Source organism: Athalia rosae, chromosome 2 (genome assembly GCF_917208135.1).
Source record: "Athalia rosae chromosome 2, iyAthRosa1.1, whole genome shotgun sequence".
In the NCBI taxonomy this organism is placed as follows: Eukaryota; Metazoa; Arthropoda; class Insecta; order Hymenoptera; family Athaliidae; genus Athalia; species Athalia rosae.
The window spans coordinates 31141893-31163120 of record NC_064027.1 but is presented as its reverse complement, the minus strand read 5'-3'; the positions used below and the strand labels follow the sequence as shown (position 1 = coordinate 31163120).

Sequence of the window (21228 nt, the reverse complement as noted above, 5' to 3'; positions counted from 1 at the left end):
AATAAAAAACAAATCTTCCATCTCTCTCATTTACCATCTATGACTTGTACCGTTATAACGTCCGAACCGTACGATTCATTTTATATTATACTTTATAACTCGTCGCCAATTATGAGGATGCGGTCGTCGACGACGACCACGATTTAATTCTTATTCGACAAATCATATCGTTGAGAAAATTAGGCATTATTGAACCGTATAATATACGACACGTCGGTTATCGTAGGCTCTGCGGTATGCATAGTTTAGCTATATTTTCACGAAAATGCGGCGCAATTATACCTACATGGATTTGACGGATAAATGTAAATGAAAAGGAATTGATAAGGAAACAGTTGGAGGGAGAAAAAATAACGCATAACGGAAATCGTGCAGCATCTTAATTTATGTTAGCGCCGGAATCGAGTAAAACCGCATCTGGCGCACATTTTATATCACCGCACAATTCAACTTCTTTATCTGTATTCGACGATAGGATAAAAAAGAATTTCAAATACGTTGAACGTTATCTTTTACTCTATCTTCAAGTGCCGTTGATATCGTGTAGTGAAACTGTCAACACAACTGTGCAGTGTTCCATCGCGTCGTAGGCTTCTCGATTCCGTATGACTACAAGTTTTGAAGAATCACAAAACTCCTCGAAGAATTGGCGTTGCTTCGCCGAAGAAGACATCGACTTCATGGCAACGATGATGGCAATTTGTTCGACGACGGAGGTGACGATGGCGTGAAAACGACTGGGGTATTTATATTTACTCCGCTTGTCATTACACCGCAGAAACTCTTTTAGGTGATTGACCTTTACCTCGATTACTTTTACCGGTACGTTACATATTTAGCTTTCTGGGGAGGTGAGACTCATCGACTTATAATTCATACGGGAACTTGTAACGTTCATCATGCGTACAACCAAACAATCGGAGGTGTGCGGTCATGCTTTGGAAATATTAAAATTGGAAACAAAAAAGGGGAATAAATATTGCGAAAGACATTTGCTAAATCGTTAAACGGAAAACGAAATCGCATATTTTTTAATTCGTAATGAAAAAAATTGCATGCGATATCCACGCGGCTGAACTTCACTATTTCTGGGACAAACTGAAAGAGGACGAGCAGGATTTCCGACGGTGATGCTGATAATGACGATCAGCGACCTGAATTGATGTCGCTAAGCGGAACTTGACTCGGGATGATCAAAAAGTAGGAGCAGCTGTAGCGTCTCGAAGCTATTCGGGGATGAGAATAATTCGTTGCTAATATTCGAGAATATCATAAATGCCGGAAAGCAAAAACTCACCTCACTTTACCACCGCAATATTGGCACGAAGACCCTTGCCATCCGTCGTGACACACGCAGGTTCCATTAACGCAGTCACCGTTAACGCAAGAATCTAGATTGCAGGTAGCCTCGTCCCCGATGACACCACTGTTAGCGACACTGTTAACGTTATTAAAAACCGCACAAATAATGAAAAATGATAAAACTGAGGTTACAAAATTTCCGCACAGAAAGTCTATCCGCGTCCCTTTTCGTCTGTACTTTGACTTAAATAGGAACAAAAACATCTGCACGGCTTCTGCCATTTTGGAAATTGCCCATGACAGTCGGTAGTCAATGGCCGACGTACTTCGACGGCGCTCTCGGGTTAGATTTCAAGTTGGCGAGCTGCTTTTGTGAGGTGTAGATCTCGCAGCAAACTGCGATCCCGTTTCAAAGACCCAGCTGCATCACATATAGTTTCAACGTAGATGGCGGCGCTCCGATCAACGAATTGATAAATTGCGAAACTCAAATTACCCGCCATCTATCAATCAAGGCACGAATTACGTACGAGTTATTTATCAAACGAAAAGAAAAGGAATGCATCGTTTGACCACGGAGGAATATGCACGATTATGAAAACTGGAATAACGAGCTGCTCCATTGCTTTTACGATTGTCGATATCGCATCTACCCGCCACCGATATAAGCGCAGCCTGCATCTACCAAATGTTATCAATGAATATTATTCAAATTCTCTATCGTAATCACGTGATCATCAATGTCCCCACTTTTCGAGAGGAGGAAAGCTGGATATTTTCTATGAACATCGACACTCGAACAGTACCGAGATTACCGCGAGCAGCTTCAGCTGGCCGATAAATTGTCGGAGTTTGTTATTTTTTCTGTCAAATTGAAGACGTTTCTTTTCCACATACAGCACGAGCGGAATTTCTTTTTCATCAAACTTGAGTCGCACGATTGTGATTTGTTGCATCGACGTTGAGGTGATCAGAGGCTGCGTATATCCAACAGTGCTAGGTTTTTTTTCTATCTCTTTCACTTCATTCTAATCTGCTTTCAAACATATCCGAAATTATTTGGTAACGGCCTTTCCTGAAGGTCTCGTAAATACACGCTAGTTCAACATACCGTATGAATAATTACCGCTATTTCAACGCATATTAAACTCATCTCATTATTCAGATAGTTTACATATCAGGCATAATTTGATATTGTCATAGATATTTTTCCAATAAAAACAGAAGAGAAAACTTGTCCTCTCAGTTCACTGCTCAGCGTTTTGAGAACTTGGCATCAGGATGCCGCTGGCGGTCTTTTTACATATGATACCTTATAAACGATTAGATCAATTTTTATTCAACTAAATGGCACACGCGCACACAAAAACAAAAAGCTCCGTCGTATCAACCGTGAATTTTTGAAAAAGGTGATGGATTTCTCTTCGAGACTTACGAAACAATTGTCATTTGAATTGATGGATGAATTAAAATTGGAATTGAGTTGACCCGATTACCCAATTCTTCCTAACTCGATCAATCATTATCACATATTATATTATATCGTTAGCTCCAACGTAGACGTTTCCAAATGTGTACGAAGACTTCAAGTGGAAATGTACCGTTGAACTAATTTTTCTGTTTTTCTATAGCAGGTCAGAAGTGCGCCAGATCGTTCCGAATTGAAATGGTTAAAGAGAAGCAGACGAAAGGAGCAGGAGAAGAAAATAAACCAGTTTCAGCAGCAAAAATAGATGAAAACGAACTTAGGAAAGCAAAGAGGGACGAAGGAAAAAGTCATGAAGCAACGAAGTCCGCAATCGATTTAGAAAAAAAGTTTGGCGATAATGATTCACCTCAGACGAGTGAAATCTCCGGAGGTGAAGCAGGAGAAAATCGTATTTCACCTGCGGATACAAGAATCGGCGGCATAGAAGGGTGAGACTGATGAAAAAAATCGCGATACCTGTTCCTTTAAGGCTGTTTGTTATCTCGTTGAATTTTTTTGTCCGCAGTATGATCTGCACTCTTATCAAACCATTTGAGTTATCCTGCAGATCAATTATAGAACTCTCAGATCTTATCTTATCGCTGTCGTGAAAATTCTGGCATATTATTGTTTGTTGAAAAAAACTCTACATTTTCACAGAGGTGCGACGCATTCCACACTGATAATTCTGAATGGGTACGGAACAAAGTTGATCGAAATGAAAGGTCCCGGTACGAATCATTGGGTAAGGATCGTGCATCATTCAAATCACTTCAACCTCAGGTTTCCATAAAATGGACTCAAGCGTCGTTGAAATTACTCTTGTATAATTTTAGCATGTGGGGATGAAGGAAACGGCTGCTAGAATAAACGGAATGATAGCGATTGCGAAGAAGGATTTGAATATTTCCGAGTCGACGCCATTAGATTGCACGGTATAATTCAGAAAACGTAAATAACTTCAACTATAATTAACCTCCTCGTTTTGCATGATTCGAATACCGATCTCATATAGGGTCTTGCCTTGAGCGGCTGTGAACAAGAAGAATCAAATCGTCATCTAGTGGAAATCCTTCTGAAAGAGTTTCCAACCGCTTCTCGAAGGTATTTTGTGGGTTCAGATACTTTGGGCAGTATAAAAACAGGCCTTCGAAATGGCGGTGTGGTCCTAATCGCAGGAACCGGGAGTAACGCCCTCCTCGTAAATCCTGATGGGAAAACTCACGGTTGTGGAGGATGGGGACACGCCATGGGAGACGAAGGCAGTGGTCAGTTCATTAATGAAAGCTAGGTTTCTCCTTGTCTTCCTTTTTCTCATTTTTATTTTTCTTCCAATTAACAGCACCGTTCTCATTTGTACCTCTCACAATCAGTACTTTCCCACTGGTATAGTTAGCATTAATTTTCACAGCGTATTGGATAGCTCACCGCGCAACGAAATATGTCTTCGACGAAATGGACAATTTCTCAAAGGCTCCGCACCCGATTACCTATGTTTGGCCTACTATAAGGAACTTTTTTCACATCGCCGAGAGGAATGATCTCCTTCCACACCTCTATGCCAATTTCGACAAGAGCAAATTCGCCATGTTAGCTAAAGAACTTGCCAAAGGCTGCGATCATGGAGACCCACTGTGCATTTTACTCTTTGAAGATACAGGGAAAGTCTTGGCACGTTATGTTCAGGCCGTAGCCGGAAAAGCTCAAAATGCGAGTTGTTATAAATTAGATGGAATACGTGATCGAATGAGAAATGATTGATATTTTTCTATAAATAATTCAATTTTATTTCACGCAGGATTTAATTTTGGCTACCGGGGGACTGAAAATTGTTTGCGTCGGTTCGGTATGGAATTCTTGGAAGCTAATGAAAAAGGGATTTGAGGATCAAATTCACAATACTCCGGGCGTTGATGAACTGAGCCTCTTACGACTGAAGACTTCCGCGGCCATTGGGGCTTGTTATTTGGCTGCGGATTCGATCGCCTGCGATACATTGAAAAAGACGTACGACGACAACATCGATGTATTCTATCACTATAAACGTGCAAACTTCCCGGCGTCACCGGAACGGGAATAACCCCTGATTTTCATATCGGGCCACTCCAAGTTTCGAAATATCATCTCCGCGAGATATTCTCTTTGGGACTGGTGGAAAACGTGATTTAATTCAATGCCGTTGACGTGTTGCCATTGTCATATTTCAACTTGTATAGAGTACGTACATTTTGAATCTTTTCTGCAAAAAGTCTTTACGGTGGAACGAAATTTGTGGGCGTTTCGTAACTATAATTCTCTGAGAACTTGGGATAAGGATCTGACTATTTCGAAAGAAATGAAAATTCTAGGCCAATAACGTAACTCTGCAAGATAGACGCACGCTTTTATTTCACCTCGCATCGTGTCGCGGTATATGTATTCGTATCGTTTTTTTGACCACTAAACGCAATAAGTGTATTTGAAATCATCGAATAAAGAGACGGATTAGTTTTACAAATTCGAATGTTTTCTGCATCGTATCTTCAGAAAAATTCAATCAAACACATAGATTTGGTGTAGTTTAACACAGTTGCGCCGAGAAAGTCTGAAATATTTTGCATCGCTATCATTTTACAGCCGGCACACCCGTAGCTGTTTGAAAAAAAGTGAAGAAACAAAATGTAAAGCGATGAAGTTTAACAACGGCGAATCTAACCGAAACGTTTGTACTGATAAATTGCGATGTGAGAAATAACCTGACATTAAGTGTCGGAATCAAAAATCAAATAATGGCCCTGTCATCCGCTGTCCTCGAATTATTCAGCCGGGATTGGAATCCGTGAAGCCCGCAGTGTAAGATCTTCGGAAGTTTTTTATACAGTCTTTTTCAACTGTAGAGTACGCATGGTGTTTTCGTTTTTAGGTTCGAAATTCCAACGCCGTGATTCAGTCGCCAGACAATAAATTCCATCATGGGCCTGGTTTTCGGTGTGATTCTCATGCCCTTTAAGATTTTTTGGTCCGGCGCAGTCCTGGTTTACGATATTCTGAATTTTTTATTATTATTGTTACTCACGGCCGGGACAATTTGGCTGACAGTTATATTCGTAAATTTTATTACAAGAAGTATCGATAGTTACCTACATGATAGCGAGAACTGTGGTTGAAACAAACAAATTACTTAAATCATCAAATCAAACAGTCAAATGTAACGAGGAAAGGTGTATGAGAATCAAAATAATTCATCACACGCATATATTCAGTGTAATATTCAGTAACTAAAAAAATATAGTAATGCCCGTTATTATTTATCACAACTCACGACTTTTTTTTTGTTTTACGGTTTGCGTTATTACTATTTGTTATACATAACAATTTTCATCGTTTCCACCATTTTCATCATTTTCACTAGTATTAATTTCACAATCTCCATCGTTTTCACAATTCCCGTCACTTTCACGATATTCACGTTTTCACCACATACATTGTATGTATACATTACGTACGTCAAGTCGACTGTTTGATATAAAATATTACTGTAATTATTGTTCGTGTTGTTGTTATTATTACCACCATCGTCGTTTTTTAAAGCCCCAACGCGTTTTGATTCCTAAAGGTAGATTAGAGGAAAAACATATACTTAGCACCGTCAAAAACGAAACAATACATACATGTATACTATAACTATACCTATTTTTATATGTACAATAATTATTTAATTATATGATGAGCGCAACTGCAGGGCTATGCACCGTACGCTATAGAAGTTATGTATATTTACATACGAGACATTTTCTCAAAAAATCTCTCTGTTGTAGCAATAGTTGACTTATTTACTTGAATTTCGATCGAAACAAAAAGAAAAATTAATAGAACGAATAAGAGTATTCAACATATCAAGAGTAAGAAACATAATAATTATGGCGATCGAATATATCTATAACTGTACATAATATGTTAATTAATCTCTTTGGCAACGTTTTGTGGCTCGGTTCTCCTTGCGATTTTCATTTTTTGTATGTTCAGTTAACGTTAGTCGGGCGTACAGAGAGGCCAGTTTCCACATATTGTCCCTGTATGTAAACTTGAAGAAAGAATAAATATACATAGATTCGTTTGGAATTACCATCCCAAAAGTGTTGCGGATTTGTTCAACAAATAGACATTTGGGTGAAGAATATAAAGACTATCAATGTTTTAGATCGAATATTTCGATGAGAAGCGGTTCAACACTGGAAGGATTGACGTTGAGGTACACACCGACGACCTCGTCGTTCAGTCTGTGTAATTCCGAGATCTTTTGGATCAATTTCAAAAATGTAGATTTGGCTTCGCACCCAGGATATACGCTCTCCAAGTATCGCCTCAGGAGGTAATAGTAAGAATTCTAAACATATTAATAGAAATTATCAGAATCAGATTTGATGACTTGAAAGTGAAAAACAATTCAAGTACCTGTTCCAATTTGATAACGTCCCTATGAATCACACGCGGCCTGTCAGGAGTGAATAATGCAATGGCGCTGAGAATTAGGATTATGTTTTCATCTCTCCATCGTGGATCAAAGTTTCTGACAAACCTCGTGTGTTCTGTGTAGAGATTTCCTTTCGCTTCTTTCAGCACGTCCACTCTAATTTTAGACATTCTCTCCTGACTGTGAGGAATCTTCCATATATCTTTATCCGGGTCATAGTTTAACGCCGATCGTAGAATCATCATCTCCGTACAACCACCCTTCAACAAAGCGAGCTGATCCTCTTGACACATATTTTTGAACGCGTTTATCTTTTTTGACATCTTTATCAACCGACGAATAGCTATTGCTGTCAGGTTTATTACATCCAGAAGAGCAGGATCTGAGTGGCTAGCGTTTGCCTGTAATATTTTATAGGTATCGTATAATAAAGGAATAAAAAAATTCGTAAATGACTGTGAATCAACCGAGGTATCGATAACGTACCTTGAACCTGCAGTCCTCACCGACCAAATTAGTAATGTCATCGTCCAATGGAGCAAGTAAAGCTTTATTCGCTACGATTAATTCGTTGAGTTTGGCTCGTTCAGCATCGTTAAGTTCTCTGCTGTTCTGATTTCCACCGAGTGCCGAACAAGCAGAAAATTCGAGCTTTATGGCTTCGTAGAGTATTGATTCTATGGAATTCACAACGATTGGAATCCTGAAAACCCGAGGTTGTCACAGATTGGCTTACAAAAAGGAAACAATAAAAAAGAAATATATTTTTACCGTTGGACTTCCTGAAGGACGTCTTTGGTGACGTCTTCCGTTTCTTTGACACAATCTGTACTATTTGATGTTTCTGCATTCTGATTTAGATATTCTGTTTTACTTTTGCTTGTGATTAGATTATTGAGAATTGGAGTTGCAATTGGTTGTTTCTGTTCGGCGTCCAACATATGCCTAATCATGTTATCTGATATTCCATTATTTGCCAAAGTCTGATCAAACTCATTCAACGTCTGAGATCCAGTTGGTCTCATGCTAACCTCATCTGTCGAACTGACGTGATCGTTTTCCTCCAAGAACTTTGATATTTGGGGATCCGACACTAACCTCGAGACTGTGTCTGTATCTGCCATTATCTTAGAAATGAATCCTTGGTCCTGAAATATCCTCGAAGTAAAATCTGGGTTGCTGAAGATCTTTGTTATCAGTAGAGGGTCCTGCATCACCTTTGAAACCAAACTAACAGATTCTTTAGCACTACACGATCTCTTTGGTTTGTGACATACGCTATGTCCGTCTTTGATTATTTCAGTTTCACTAGGAGCTGGAATACTCTCTGAAACAATTGAACTTTCTGCAGGATAAGTTGACGTCGATGTTGGTTTATTAATAAATGATACCAAGTTGGACGTTGCAACTGGGTCGTCAAGGTCAAATCTCTCCCTGGAGGTGGACTGTGACTGTCCTTCAAACTTTGATGAAATAGGTGAGGTCATCGATCCTTTTTCGGAATTATTTGCAAACTTTGAAATTCCAAGGTCAAAGTTAATAGTCGACGAAGATCCTTCCACCTTCATCACTCCGTCGGAAAGTTGTTCGTAGGATTCTTGCACAGGTGATGGATTATGAATCAGGTACTTGCCACCTCCATCGAGAACCCTATCAAATCCTACTTGACATTGATCGAACCTTGGAGTGTTTTCTGCGCATTTTTCTATGCAATTTGGAGCAGTCAGCATTTGTAGAGTCTTTGAACCTGCGATATTAGCTCCCTCTAATGGACTGGAAGGAGACGGAATACTCGCCGTAGTAACTGGACTCAAACTATCCGTAATTTGTTGTCTGTTGCCATCCAAATCGGTGTATTTTCTATCTGATTCCCATATGTAAGATTCTGAATTGATCGACTGGAGGGATGCAGTTTCATGATCAAAGTTGTTTACATCTACATTTTCTCTTTTGAGTTTTGTGATTTTTGGTGGTTCTTGTTGAGGTCGTTTCTTAGCACGGTTTCGTTCAATCTTTTGACGTTTCAATACTTTATCTTCTTCGGTCATTATATATTCCTTACGCATGCCGATACTAAAACATTTATCCAAACGACATTTTTGGCAAAAACGACGGGTCACAACAGTGATCTCACAATTCTCCGTAAACGGACACCGGAAGTCCTAGAACAAAAGGAGAAATAATGGATAATCAGATGTGTCTATTGATTATGGGTATCTTCCAAAACCAAAAAACAAAAAATTATGCGATTCGTTGGCACAATCTGTTAGACTGGATTGGATTTTTCTGCGCTATACATAGGATATTTTACTTTGAATTCTCACCCAATACACGTGGCACCTATAAATTACTTTACTTTACAAATTCTAAACAAAGCGTAAAAATATTGAAGTACAATGACAATTGCACATGTTTATGCATACTATGCATCTACATTACGTAGAGATATGATCGATGAGCATGACAAGTGCAAGCAGACAATAAAATGATAAGATTCCAAAACTGAATCGATTTTCGCGCACAAAGATTCGTATCACAAGTGTTAAATATTAACGCCATGCGTAGCTATTTTCTAATCTTACCCTTTGGAACCAATCGAACATAAATTTACGTAATTTGTTATTCATTTTTTTTCCCGTTTTTGAAATTGTTGTCGTGATTTGGATCAAAAATTCCAGAAGATGAATCGACTTGAAATCGTGATTTCTTTCAACTTTAGTACACTTTTATCGGATGTCATAATTATCGTTAGTATGAAGAATTCTTCTAATCCAAAGGAACGAAGCAATATCACGATAATAACGTGACTGATGTGAGTGTAAATGGATTATTAATTATCCACGCCAAACGTGACAGATTGTGCGAAGTAATTGATCGTTTATCAAAATTATTTGTGACAAAACGATCATAACCTGGTTGGCGAAGTGGTTATAATCGTTACTCCTGTCTATGGAGGGTAGAGGTAACCCTCCATACTCCTGTCCTTTGATACATCATGATACGTGTATGTAGATGTTTTCGTTTCATATCATCTATGAAGATGTTTGCGATTGATAATCATGGCTCATCGGGTTTCGGCGTGTTATTATAATCGGGAATGGTAACGCAATGACGTAACATCAGCGTATTTCTTTTTCTTCATTTTTCCTGAGTTTTGTCAAGATACGTGCCAATGTTCAGCGTGTTTCATTCTTACGATAATCTAAATTACGTTGGATGAAATGGTGATCAATTAGCTCGTGCTTTGATTTCGTTTTACATACTTCTAAATCGAAGCGACGCACGGTTATGGTATAAATTTGAATATAGAATATATAGTGTGAAGGAATCACCTTATTTTTCAACGCATTTCTGCGAAAGAATGCCTTGCAGCTTTCGCATGAAACGGCGTTGAAATTATATCCAAGTGCTTTATCCCCGCAAACTCCACATATTTTATTAGCTTCTCTCCCAGTCGATTCATCTTCCATTTCTTGATTATTATCGCTGGTTCGATAATCGAATTTAATAGTTTTCACGCACAGTTGATATTTTGTTTTTTGCAACCACTTATCACTTCGCTATTGATATATCACCATGACACTTTTTTAAGCAGCATTTGACATTTTATATATTCCCGCTATCGGTCCGTAGCTGAAGCTGGTGACTCACGTTTCCAACATCCATAATTGGCGAACCCACCGCATCAACTGGATTAAAAATTCATTTGAAAGGTTACTCGAAGCACTTTGACATCGTTGAATTGGAACCACTGACACTCTCGTAGCGTTAAGACTTGAACGACACCCGGAATAAAGCGGTCAATTGAGCGGTACTTAACGAATCTTTTCGCACTTTAAAGACCCTCCGAGCCCCGAGTCTCGCGTGTGGCGTCTTGAGAATTATATCACTAGAGTGTCGTGTTCGTATATCTAGTTCATTTTTTATTCATCATTTGGACAAACTGCCGAAAAGATAGCAGCTGGACAGCATGAGTTTATCGGCGCGTTTCTTCGTTAGAAATTCGAATATTTATGTTCGAACGTTTATGGAAAACGCTCGCCATTGCTGAAAAAACGCAACTACCGAGGTATCAAAATCCAAATAATGATTTAAATTCTAAGATTTATCCAATATTCAAGTCTTCCACCCAAAGATCTCGATGTGAAAATGGGAACCATGATCGGCGCCCGAAGATAACGCGATATATGAAAACTTCACATGGTATATTTCCTGTATTCCAATCCGGCACATTACGTAACATTTTCCAGCATTTGAAGACATTTTCTCATTATTTCCTTTTTTTTTGCCTCCTAGTCCCTTAATTTTTATTTTGGCAAATCACAACTCGCAGAGAATCTACTATTGGATATTTGTTATCGTTATTCTACCACCACATCAAATTCATCTACAACATTATTCATTATATTCTACAGAAGTTGACCATTTGTCCTATTAGCTGTATTTGTTTTTCGTTTCTCATCGGTTCGTCATGAAGACGGTAAAAAAGACGTGTAGCTTATGAAATGCCATACGTATATCTAGGTACCGCACTTATTTTATTTGACGTACACATGATTACATTAAATAGCATCGTAATAAAATTGTTTTGTAAACGCATATCATATTTTGAATTTCAACGCTTTGGAACATTTAACATTGAAATATGAAAGAGGCACGGTCTTTTGATGTACAATCTTTGACAGAGATAATATACAAATACATACATACATACTATGTATACAGGTATAATAATGTAGGTCTTACATTACCCACGTTACTTATTTATGATGAAAAATTGAATAATGCGTACCAGCATTGAACGAGGCGATTGAACTGCAACCATGAAATCAGTCATCATCTTCAGTCTTGATTACAAATAACATCTAGTGAGATTGTTCGTTTTCCCAACTAGACATGTATACTTTATTGTTATGCATATCGTGTATTATATCTTTGGATATTTGACGTTTCATTGTGGCTCGACTAATTTATGAACATTGACAAAAGACCGAAAAAAATGTAGATTACATTGTACTTGAACGAATGATTAGAAGCTAATATTCTCCTTGTCGTACAAGTGAAATTACATCTAGGATTCGTTAGTTCTAAACGGTGTTTTTGTGAGTCGACAATGTCCAACTGAGACTCCTTTGCTTTGTATAGAAATTTCTTCCATTGAGTGAAAATTGATCATTTCTTCAACCGATGCAAATGCAAACTCGTCGGGTCTTGGCGTACCCAGGGCGTAGCTGGAAATACGTGGTCGGGTCAACATAATTCTATCGTAAGCTAACAATGTATGATGAAATTTTGCTATTACCGGTTGTCGGATCTTCTTCGTACTGGAATATTGTACGCTCTTATTCGGTAGTAAACCACGAGTACCAAAGGATTGTCATTGTTTGCACTGGATGGTCGTACGAGAAAGTATCCATCGGGCGGCGAAGGTCGCGTCGAACTCGCTGGAAGGAAAATGATAATCGATCGATGAGAACAAAAAAAAGAATGCATTTTATAGCGCCGAATAATAGCGAAGGCAACGAATCACGGAATCGTTTAGCCAGATACTCAAGAACAAAGATATAACAATCACTCGGACGATTGAAATAATGAAAAATTTCGAATGTTCTGTTCAAATTTCGATACCTCCTTCGATCAGGGCGATGGCTTCTTCTCTGCTGATGTTGTGATACCATGGTTTATTTTTGTACGATTTGCCATCAATCGAATCATTTCTGGTCGAAACAGATTGTTGTTGATGGGCTCTGTCGAGTCTTTGAGGATTTGGCGGAGGTGGAAGGGGTCGAATTACTTTTCCATGACTTCCACTTGTAGTCCCTTGAGTTCCAGAATGGGGCAGAGTTGCGGATTTTGGGTTCGGTGATCGTTCTGAAAAATCGAATCCAGCGTCAGTTTATATTGTAGGTATGATGAGAATCGTCGATCTTTAGCTCTCCTGAACAATTACTTCAGAAATACATAGGTATAACAACTTCCCGGAAAAATTAGCAACTCGAAAGATTTAATTTTCGTTATTACGATTGGTGAACCAACTTGAAAGATTTAATCTTGCTTCGGTTAGCGCCGCTTGAGTCAAACATTCCGATAAACTGGCTTGTCTCCTCGCGGCCGTGTTCAAAGACACCGATCTCTTCAAATCACCTACTAAAATCGCCATTTTTCATTCGAATAAACTATCTTGGTTTCTCTCTGCCGTGAATGAAATCAAAGAAGATCGTTGAATAATATTCGATTTTCTTCGAATTTCAGCCGTCAGTTTTTCATAATATTAACCGCAAGGTGATCATAAACCGACACGTTCCGAGTTCTGAAGAAAACTGAAGAAAAATATTTTTCTAGTTTCTTTCGTGTCTGTATGCGACTAGAAGGCGGGTGCAATTTACGCAATCCGGGAGTCGTTTTCTCAGCATGTGGGATGACCCTGATTATATGCGTCGCCCGCTGGAATTTTTATGTTCGACAATTTTTCCAGTTGTATTTCAGACTCCGAGTTCGTCGGATGAGTACACGGTCCGTAGTCTTTGGTAATTGGCGTTATTTACTATTTTTTCTAACGTTGCACGCAACTGAATCTGGAGTAGGAAAGAGATGAACAATTAGAATTTTCGTCAAACGATCACGAGGGCCGACAAATTTTGGGATGTTGTTTTTCTATAGCCCCGAAAATTGGCGAACCCTTCGAAGCACGCATGGTCGAGAATATCGAACCTAATTACTAGACCTTTGCTTCATGAATATCGACTCTCTCTTTCGCCGAATCGATGGGTAGTTGGATTCGAAGGGGTATCCATTTATCGGGATAGTATATCATTGGCAAATGGATACCTGGTCGTAATTGTCACGCGACTTATCACGGATGTCGTATTTTGTGAATACACACGTATCGGGCGTATTTGTTTGCGTCACACGCCATAGCAGCGATTCGAATCTCGCATCAATGTCCAGATTCGGAAAATATATGTATACGGTATACGGTATGGGTACTCGACCTGGTGGTCTCGGGGGATCCATCGAGTGTTCCGAAGTTGTTTCGGAGGATTGTGCGAGACAACATCGCAGTAATCCTCGCGTTATTCGAACTATCATATCGGCTATTTCATCGGCCAAACGACCGCCGAGACCACCCAATAGTTGTCTAACAATCCTCAGATAAAAACAGGAGCACATTCCACCATAACTCGAATTTCAACTTGTATAGAGGAAGTATATTCAGAGATCAGATGAAAATCAACACATGTACATATTTGTAGAACCAACAGAGAAGAGTCCAGGCCTAAATTATCCTGAGCCTGATTGATTTCATTTCACGATGGTATTATTTAGAAAATAATTCATCTCTTATTCAATATCCGTCCGAGTTCTCTTACAATAAAACATAATGAATTTCACTTTGAATTTGAGAAAAAAAAAACAAAACAAAACAAAACAACAAACGCCAACTTTAAAAACCGCGTGAGATTATTTCTACTGCAACGCGCACTTGTATCTCGATAATTGACACGTCTCGACCGAACAAAGTTCATCTCAAATATGCATCAAAACCCACAATGGCAGTGCCAGCAACAAAATGAGTTCCAGGGTCGGAATGTTTTCATTATGGTATTAATTCTTTGAAACAAGTTCCACCCATGGCATATATCGTAACATTTGTACACCACGTGCCGGGTTCACTCTCACAATAATAATTCTTCAAAAGCATCATGAACGTGAAGCTTTTTGTCATTCAAATATCGTGTGTTCAATTCTTTTTCTACCGTCTTTCTTTTTCTTCTGTTCGAAATAAGTCTTTGCTCTTGTTACATTGCTTTGGGGTCTCGAACGAATTACATCCTCCTTGCATAAGAGACGCCCTCCTTTCCTACTTATTTTCTCGTTTTATGTTATCTCTTTTACAAATCAATTTCAAACTCATCGCAGATGAATTTTCTCATTTTACGAATTCCTTACTTTTTCGACGAGTACATAAAATCAAAAGTGAATAAATGGAATGAGAAGAATGAAAAGTGAAATGATCAAATGATACAGGAATCAATGGATGATGATTAACAAAACAAATAATTCAAAACATTGAAGATTAAAATGTGGTCGTGTACACCAACCTGGAAAACGGAGCGGCGGGTTATGTGGTTTCCGGCCCACGAGTCTTGGCGATTTTGTCAACGATCGATGTACCAAGGGCTTTAAATACACGTCATCCACTTGATCCTGTGGGACCTGACAGTGTCGATAGTATATTTCAGAAATAGGAAGAAATATAGATTTTTTTTCCAACGATCGAACGAATCAAACTATTCGATTATCAATTGATAAAGGAACGAGTGAAATCGATATCCTTTGAGATGTGACACCAAAATTTTCACAAAATTTAGACAATTATAGGATTTTCAGTGGGTTTTCCAAAGAAACTCCGTTTCAGAAAGAAAGACAGAAGGTAAAAAAATGATTGAATGAAAAATTGTGATTGGGACCTACTTTTGCTTCGTTGATGATCTCGTATTCGGATTCGTTGTCGTACGACTCTTCGTGACTGCTTTCGCTGCTTGCTCGGTAAACGTTTTCCACGGATCCTGTGAAATTTCCGTTTTCTATACTATGCGAGCTATTCAATCGCTGTAATCGTGGGTTTAACCGATCTTCCATGGAAGCGACTCTCAACTGGGAGTCAACTGGCTCGTAGATGTCGTCGTCGCTGTCATTTCCATCGTCGGGTAAGGGTCTGAAATTTTCCATCGGCGATGCCGGTGGCTTTGGAAGATTTGTCGGTGATTTTCGATGCGAATTATCAAGCAGCGGAGGTGGAATTGTTGGAATTTGCTTTTGTATCAAAGGTATCGGTTGACGAAAGCTCGGTGGTTTTGAATTGATCGTCCCGAGAGACTGGATAAAATTGGGACTCAAAGTCTGCGTTACTTTTGGCCTGTTTATACTTTTCGCCGTTTTCGAAGTTTCTGTTGCAATCGTCGTCGAATTTGGTGATTTTGAAACGGGAACCGGGCGCTCTCTCGAACGATCTGCAACCGGGAGTAACGCCTCTTTCCTGTTGCAGATCGGCGGTCTTTTCAACGAAGTTAATGCCGGTTTCGGACCCGTCGGCGGCTTCGGGCCTGTCGGTGGTTTTGGACCTGTCCGCGGTTTAGGACCCATGGGCGATTTTTGACCGAGTCCTTTTTGCTTCAATCCCTCTAGAAGTTGTGCAACTAAGCTCGATTCCTTTGGGTCATTTGAATTTATAACGTTTGCAGTCGTGGGTCCGTTCGGTGACGGTCCAACACTTTCGATCCTACCGGCACCGTTCTGATAAATATTCTCCTCTGAATTCTCAGCTGATCGCTGTGACGTACCTGGATTATACCGATCCCTGTTAACCGTACCTTCGTGTCGGTAGAGTTCGGCCGATACATTATTGTTCGTATAGATTTCTTCCATTTCGTCGCTCTCCTGATCGGACTCGACGCAATTATTCGACGAATTATCTTCGCTGTACGATACCGATGATTTTTTTCTTCGGTTTACCAGGGAAGGGTCGTAAGTTTCCTCTTCGTCAAATTCCGTATCCCATTCATCGGAATGGTCGCTGTACAACTCGTCAGAATCAACCGAATGCGAGGAAGATGACGGTGTGTCCGCAGATTCGTCAAAGTAAAGATAATGCTCAGGATTATTGTTGACGTCCTCAATGAACCGAGATAAACTCCTGTAAGAGATAGACGGGTAATAAAATTCCTCAATTCCCTCAGCATCAACAAAATTGAACGTATGCAGGGACAATATGTGGATATTGTGAAATGAGAAGGTGAAATAAAAACTGTTAATTATTACTATAAAAGAAAAACCGAAGGAGAACTTTTATTTTCACTGTATTTTCTCCGTTTTTTTCTTCCAGGTCCGATAAAAGCACCGCATAATACGTATAACAAAAAATCCATAACATTCGGGTATGTACGTACGTACGTACGTACGTCTAGGGGTATCTATTTTTTGGCCGAAAGTCACGCGATTTATTTATTCGAAAGGAATTCGTTGCCCATCGCTACCGCATGCGTTTCCATGAAATAAGGAGTGTTCGTTTACTGTTAGTTGGGTAAATACAGGTAGGTATTCGAATCGTATATGTATACAGATATACAACCATCTCATTGTAACACCTGATCACACGATGAAATTCTCTTTGGAATCATCAATATCGAATACGTGTGGGTAGTTTTCTGATTTTGTTTTGAATCTTTGAAATGTGTATCACGTCAGCTATGGTACAGATAAGAGAAATAATTCTTTCGCCCTGGTAATTTTCACATCCGGTATACGTGTAGATGTATAAATGAATAAGAATATTACCGTTTGTTTTCTAATAGTTTTTTCAATGAAATTCCGTATACTTGTATTATTTAGCCCGTTCTTACAATAGTCTGTATTTTATGTACTTACCAACGCAACGTAGTCCGAAGATCCCTCTCCCACAGAATTAAATTGTCCTCCCTCAAACGCTGTATGGAAAAAACAACTACATTATCAAAAAGGAATAGTTGAACGATCCAACAATTCATACGATCTCGATAAATGAAATGTTTCATTGTTTTCCCAAATACTGTGTTAAAATTTCTATGGACACTGCGTATACATATGTATATGTATGTATGTATGTATGTATGTATGTATGTATGTATGTATGTATGTATGTATGTATGTATGTATGTACCTTGTACACGTATACACCTGTGTATACTTGGATCATTCATAATTTATGAGAAAGTCGATTGTATGGATCGTCGGGTGGATCGTATGTGAAAACTGGTTAGGAGAGTTTCGTAAAGTTTCAAAAAGTGGAAGAAATTTGTGATTCTATTTGGGTCAAGTGCAATGCTATTGGCCCAGAATTTTCGACTAGTTTTATCGAGTAGATAACGCGGCATAAAAACTCTCAAAGGGCCGAAATTCACTCGATGTCTTTTGAGGATATTTTATGTCTTGACCTTGACTATTCTTTACATTTGCTCCATTTTTTTTCAGTAACATCTTGGACGATCATATAAATGAATGGAAAATCTCACGAACAGAGAAAATATACGGAGTGGGCACGTGAATACATCGAGGTAGGTACCGAATAAAAAATATTGTATATAAATATTCACCGAATCGCAACAGAAAAGCATATCAAATTATTAAACATCTTTTATCACTTTGGATTTCCTGTTACAGTCATATCTTATGATATCTGCAGTTGTCGAAGAATCGCAAGACATGGAAAAAAGATTCATTCAATTATTTATTCGTTTGTGTACCTTGTTGTTCGTTCATTCGTCCATGTGATTATTTGCTTCGAATGAACGAACGTGAAGAAAATCAAGACATGGACGTGCAATCTCATGCGGACATGTTTTTCAAAAGTAGGACGAAAGTGAACCTTTCCAGGTTACGCTGTAATTATGATTCGTGAATATAAAACTGTCCCTCACTTGACTTTTCCGTGTCATCGCCATCTGTGTCCGCGACGAGTGGGATTGGTAAATTCACACCACTGAGGTAGGAAAGAAAGTTAAACGCGATTACAACGCACAGATGCGAATATGTGTTGCCCCGCTAATAAGAAAGAGGAAATGTGAAACAATGGGAATTTGTTACGTATATTTTCCGTTCGTATTTGCGGTTCGCTGATCGAATGGTACCGAACGCAGTTGTGTTGCTTTTGCAGTTTTTCATTGTAATCGCTTTCGCATGTTGACATTGCGGTAATAGGAACATAACGGGGTTCGCATACGATACAAACTGCAACTAAGCGCATTCCTCATATCGTGGCAATGTAACTGAAGTAGTTTTGAAATTATTTTCATTCAAAAAATAGCGAAAAACGATTGAATAGTGTTTTTTTAAATTGTACTCGAAATCAACTTACCAAAAATTGTTCTCCACTGATTTTTCGCTTGCGGACGGCGTCGCAGCATTCGACCAATTTGTTCTGCAACAGCCGAGAAATGGATGGTTCGGTTGAGTGACAGCCATAACTTTGCAGGAAATCCTGAGGTGATAACACGTTTTGCGGCCGCGACAGGAAGAGGCAAGATGTCTCTTTATGAAAGGATTGGAAACAGAAGGGCACGAGTCGCAGAGAAGTACAGAGAGAATGTTGCCTGTACAGGTACGTATATCTCTTGGAAGGTAAACCGTACTTAAACATAGAAAAAATGTAATGAAAAACATGGAAATCTAGTTCCAGTTTATACTCGATCCGGAAATATTACAACCTGTCAAATAACGTCCTTCATTTGAAATGGGACCTTCGGCAGATGTAGCTTCGCGCGGTTTCGAATACTTACAATTGAGTAATTCAAATATTTTCCGCGCTCTCGCAAAAGTCAGATTCGCCAAAATGGAAAGACATCCAATTCTCTGACCGAATGTCATTCCTACTGCTCGTAACTCGCATCACCTTTGCGACGTAAGCCCTCATGACGACACGATGGCTCACAACCGGGAAAAATCTGGTTAAACCCTTCTGCTTCTTAGCCCTGGATTTGCGTATACATGGAATTCACAGTGACGACCGATGCAGTGCGGAGAAGTGATTGTTAAAAATGAATGAGATTTAAGAGTACGTCAATTCGTACATTTGACAAATAACGTGACAGATAACGTCCGACAATCAGTAGTTATATGTTTATTGTTTACCGCATAGACGTGGCTTTCCGTGGATGAGATGCCCGCATAATCGCTTTTAGCATGGACCTCTGATTATTATCAAAAGCTTGGATAAGAGATCGAGTATGCCGGGAAAACTTCAAACTTTGCTCGCTATTTCGTTTGACAACGGCGATGCGTAGATTGTAGAAAATCTTTTTGTTTTTTCGTCTAATTTGGACGAGGTTTTGAAAAATGTTTTCCAAGTTACAAATGTCTTGAGTTTATACCAGAACGTGGCTAATTGTAAGACCAGACCACATGCTCGAGGGTACCTGATTGATATTCACGATTTTCAATCAATTAGCGACCGCATGACATCGCTGAGACAATGACGAAAGAGGGCATCGAGTTAATTTAGCAGAAGACGATGGGAGACGTGATCCGTCAACGTCAGAGTTTACTCACCTTTAGCAACAAAGCCACGACCTCCTCCGTAGTGAAGTTGGATATTCGCTGCAATAATACCTCTTTTCTTACGGTAGTGCACATTTCTAACAATCAGATCACAAATCAGCCGAGACTGTGTACAGTATAAACTTAAATATGTAAACATGCACATATATATATTTGCATATGCATATACATATATTTGTATATATATATTATATTGTATGTAATAACAAAAAGCGCACTTTGAACACCCGACAAAGAGCACGGTCCTTTACACTTTGTCGACGAAATAACTCGGTGTGGCGATTTTTTTCGGTTCACCGATTCACTAGGTCTGCCTGTCCCCGGTATACCGCATGCCATCCCATCTTAACGACACGGTGTAAAGTGGCGGATTATTTTCATTGGTCAGTTTACTTTTGGACCCCACATCGCTCGCTACTTCGGACACCTGTCGCAAAGCTTTCCATTGTAGCCGCCGCACGAGTGGTCAATAAAAAACCACATACCTTCATACGTCTATCGGCAGATATCAGTGTCCACAAGTAACTGCACGCGAAGAAGGAATTCATTGTCAGTTTCTTCCGTCGACTTCAGTTTTCAGAATGCTCCACTCTCCCTTCACCGATGAACGTACAATTAGCCTTTGTTGAACTTTGAGAAAACGGTGGGATATAATCGACAACTCGTTTTTTCCACAGGGATTTTATAAATTGTTCGAAAGCTTTGAAGACTGTATTGGCGTGGACTGATATTCGCGACGGTCAAAAATCGATTGCGCGTAAGTCCATTTTCTCCCGTCAACGACAAGTGCAAATCTTTGCGAATACCCGCTGCCATTTTGAGTTACGCGCTGAGAGATTGGTGTGAACGTGCGCAAGCGCAACCGACGATCAGATGTTTTTTTTTACTCGACGCTCGTGACTTTCCGCCGAGA

At 39.3% G+C, this 21228-nt stretch overlaps 4 protein-coding genes and 1 long non-coding RNA gene across 19 annotated transcripts in view; 2 read left to right on the top strand and 3 right to left on the bottom strand.

Moving 5' to 3' along the window:
- Window positions 1-1704, bottom strand: part of LOC105688448 (attractin-like protein 1) — a 16306-nt gene extending 14602 nt beyond the window's left edge. For 2 of the 3 annotated variants that reach the window (XR_007276998.1, XM_012404793.3), the window contains exon 1: window positions 1298-1704. Coding sequence is in view for 2 of the 3 variants with exons in the window: in XM_012404793.3 (XP_012260216.2) it covers window positions 1298-1584 (287 nt within the window). In the remaining variant the exon portion in view is untranslated. The remainder of the gene's footprint in view (window positions 1-1297) is intronic. The other variant, XM_012404794.3, reaches the window with a different exon arrangement.
- LOC105688405 (N-acetyl-D-glucosamine kinase) lies at window positions 362-6877 on the top strand. Of its 5 annotated transcripts, XR_007277001.1 has the most exons (8): window positions 2086-2268; window positions 2934-3219; window positions 3431-3515; window positions 3607-3705; window positions 3786-4038; window positions 4182-4480; window positions 4569-4987; window positions 5387-6877. XR_007277001.1 is itself a non-coding variant. In XM_020853747.2 (7 exons), the coding sequence occupies exons 2-7, from the start codon at window positions 2969-2971 to the stop codon at window positions 4848-4850; spliced, it is 1269 nt and encodes a 422-aa protein (XP_020709406.2). In that variant the 5' UTR covers window positions 362-742; window positions 2934-2968; the 3' UTR covers window positions 4851-5267. The 5 variants fall into 5 exon arrangements, 4 of the variants coding, with proteins under 4 accessions (XP_020709406.2, XP_048506278.1, XP_012260118.2 ...); XM_020853747.2 differs by lacking the exons at window positions 2086-2268; window positions 5387-6877 and adding an exon at window positions 362-742 and having other exon boundaries at window positions 4569-5267; XM_012404695.3 differs by lacking the exon at window positions 5387-6877 and having other exon boundaries at window positions 2085-2268; window positions 2937-3219; window positions 4569-5267.
- LOC105688403 lies at window positions 5849-11079 on the bottom strand. Of its 3 annotated transcripts, XM_048650303.1 has the most exons (6): window positions 10556-10692; window positions 10136-10425; window positions 7995-9385; window positions 7710-7926; window positions 7205-7624; window positions 5849-7136 (listed from the first exon to the last, which is right to left on the bottom strand). In XM_048650303.1, the coding sequence occupies exons 3-6, from the start codon at window positions 9287-9289 to the stop codon at window positions 6939-6941; spliced, it is 2130 nt and encodes a 709-aa protein (XP_048506260.1). In that variant the 5' UTR covers window positions 9290-9385; window positions 10136-10425; window positions 10556-10692; the 3' UTR covers window positions 5849-6938. The 3 variants fall into 3 exon arrangements, with proteins under 3 accessions (XP_048506260.1, XP_012260108.2, XP_012260110.2); XM_012404685.3 differs by lacking the exon at window positions 10136-10425 and having other exon boundaries at window positions 10556-11079; XM_012404687.3 differs by lacking the exons at window positions 10136-10425; window positions 10556-10692 and adding an exon at window positions 9806-10106.
- Window positions 9899-20355, top strand: LOC110117137. 6 transcript variants are annotated; one of them, XR_007277018.1, is made up of 5 exons: window positions 16912-17317; window positions 18234-18316; window positions 18423-18746; window positions 19234-19359; window positions 20206-20355. It is a non-coding gene; the product is annotated as an uncharacterized LOC110117137 (long non-coding RNA). The 6 variants fall into 6 exon arrangements; XR_007277021.1 differs by lacking the exons at window positions 19234-19359; window positions 20206-20355 and having other exon boundaries at window positions 16880-17019; window positions 17110-17317; window positions 18423-19109; XR_007277017.1 differs by lacking the exon at window positions 20206-20355 and having other exon boundaries at window positions 19234-19529.
- LOC105688404 (B-cell linker protein-like) lies at window positions 11741-21110 on the bottom strand. Of its 2 annotated transcripts, XM_020853745.2 has the most exons (10): window positions 20801-21110; window positions 20534-20742; window positions 20307-20392; window positions 19117-19179; window positions 17652-17710; window positions 15699-16920; window positions 15326-15440; window positions 12852-13094; window positions 12526-12667; window positions 11741-12454 (listed from the first exon to the last, which is right to left on the bottom strand). In XM_020853745.2, exons 2-10 carry the CDS (start codon window positions 20652-20654, stop codon window positions 12295-12297), a joined length of 2211 nt encoding a protein of 736 aa, XP_020709404.2. In that variant the 5' UTR covers window positions 20655-20742; window positions 20801-21110; the 3' UTR covers window positions 11741-12294. The 2 variants fall into 2 exon arrangements, with proteins under 2 accessions (XP_020709404.2, XP_048506262.1); XM_048650305.1 differs by having other exon boundaries at window positions 20534-21110.
- Between the last annotated feature and the right edge of the window lie 118 nt (window positions 21111-21228).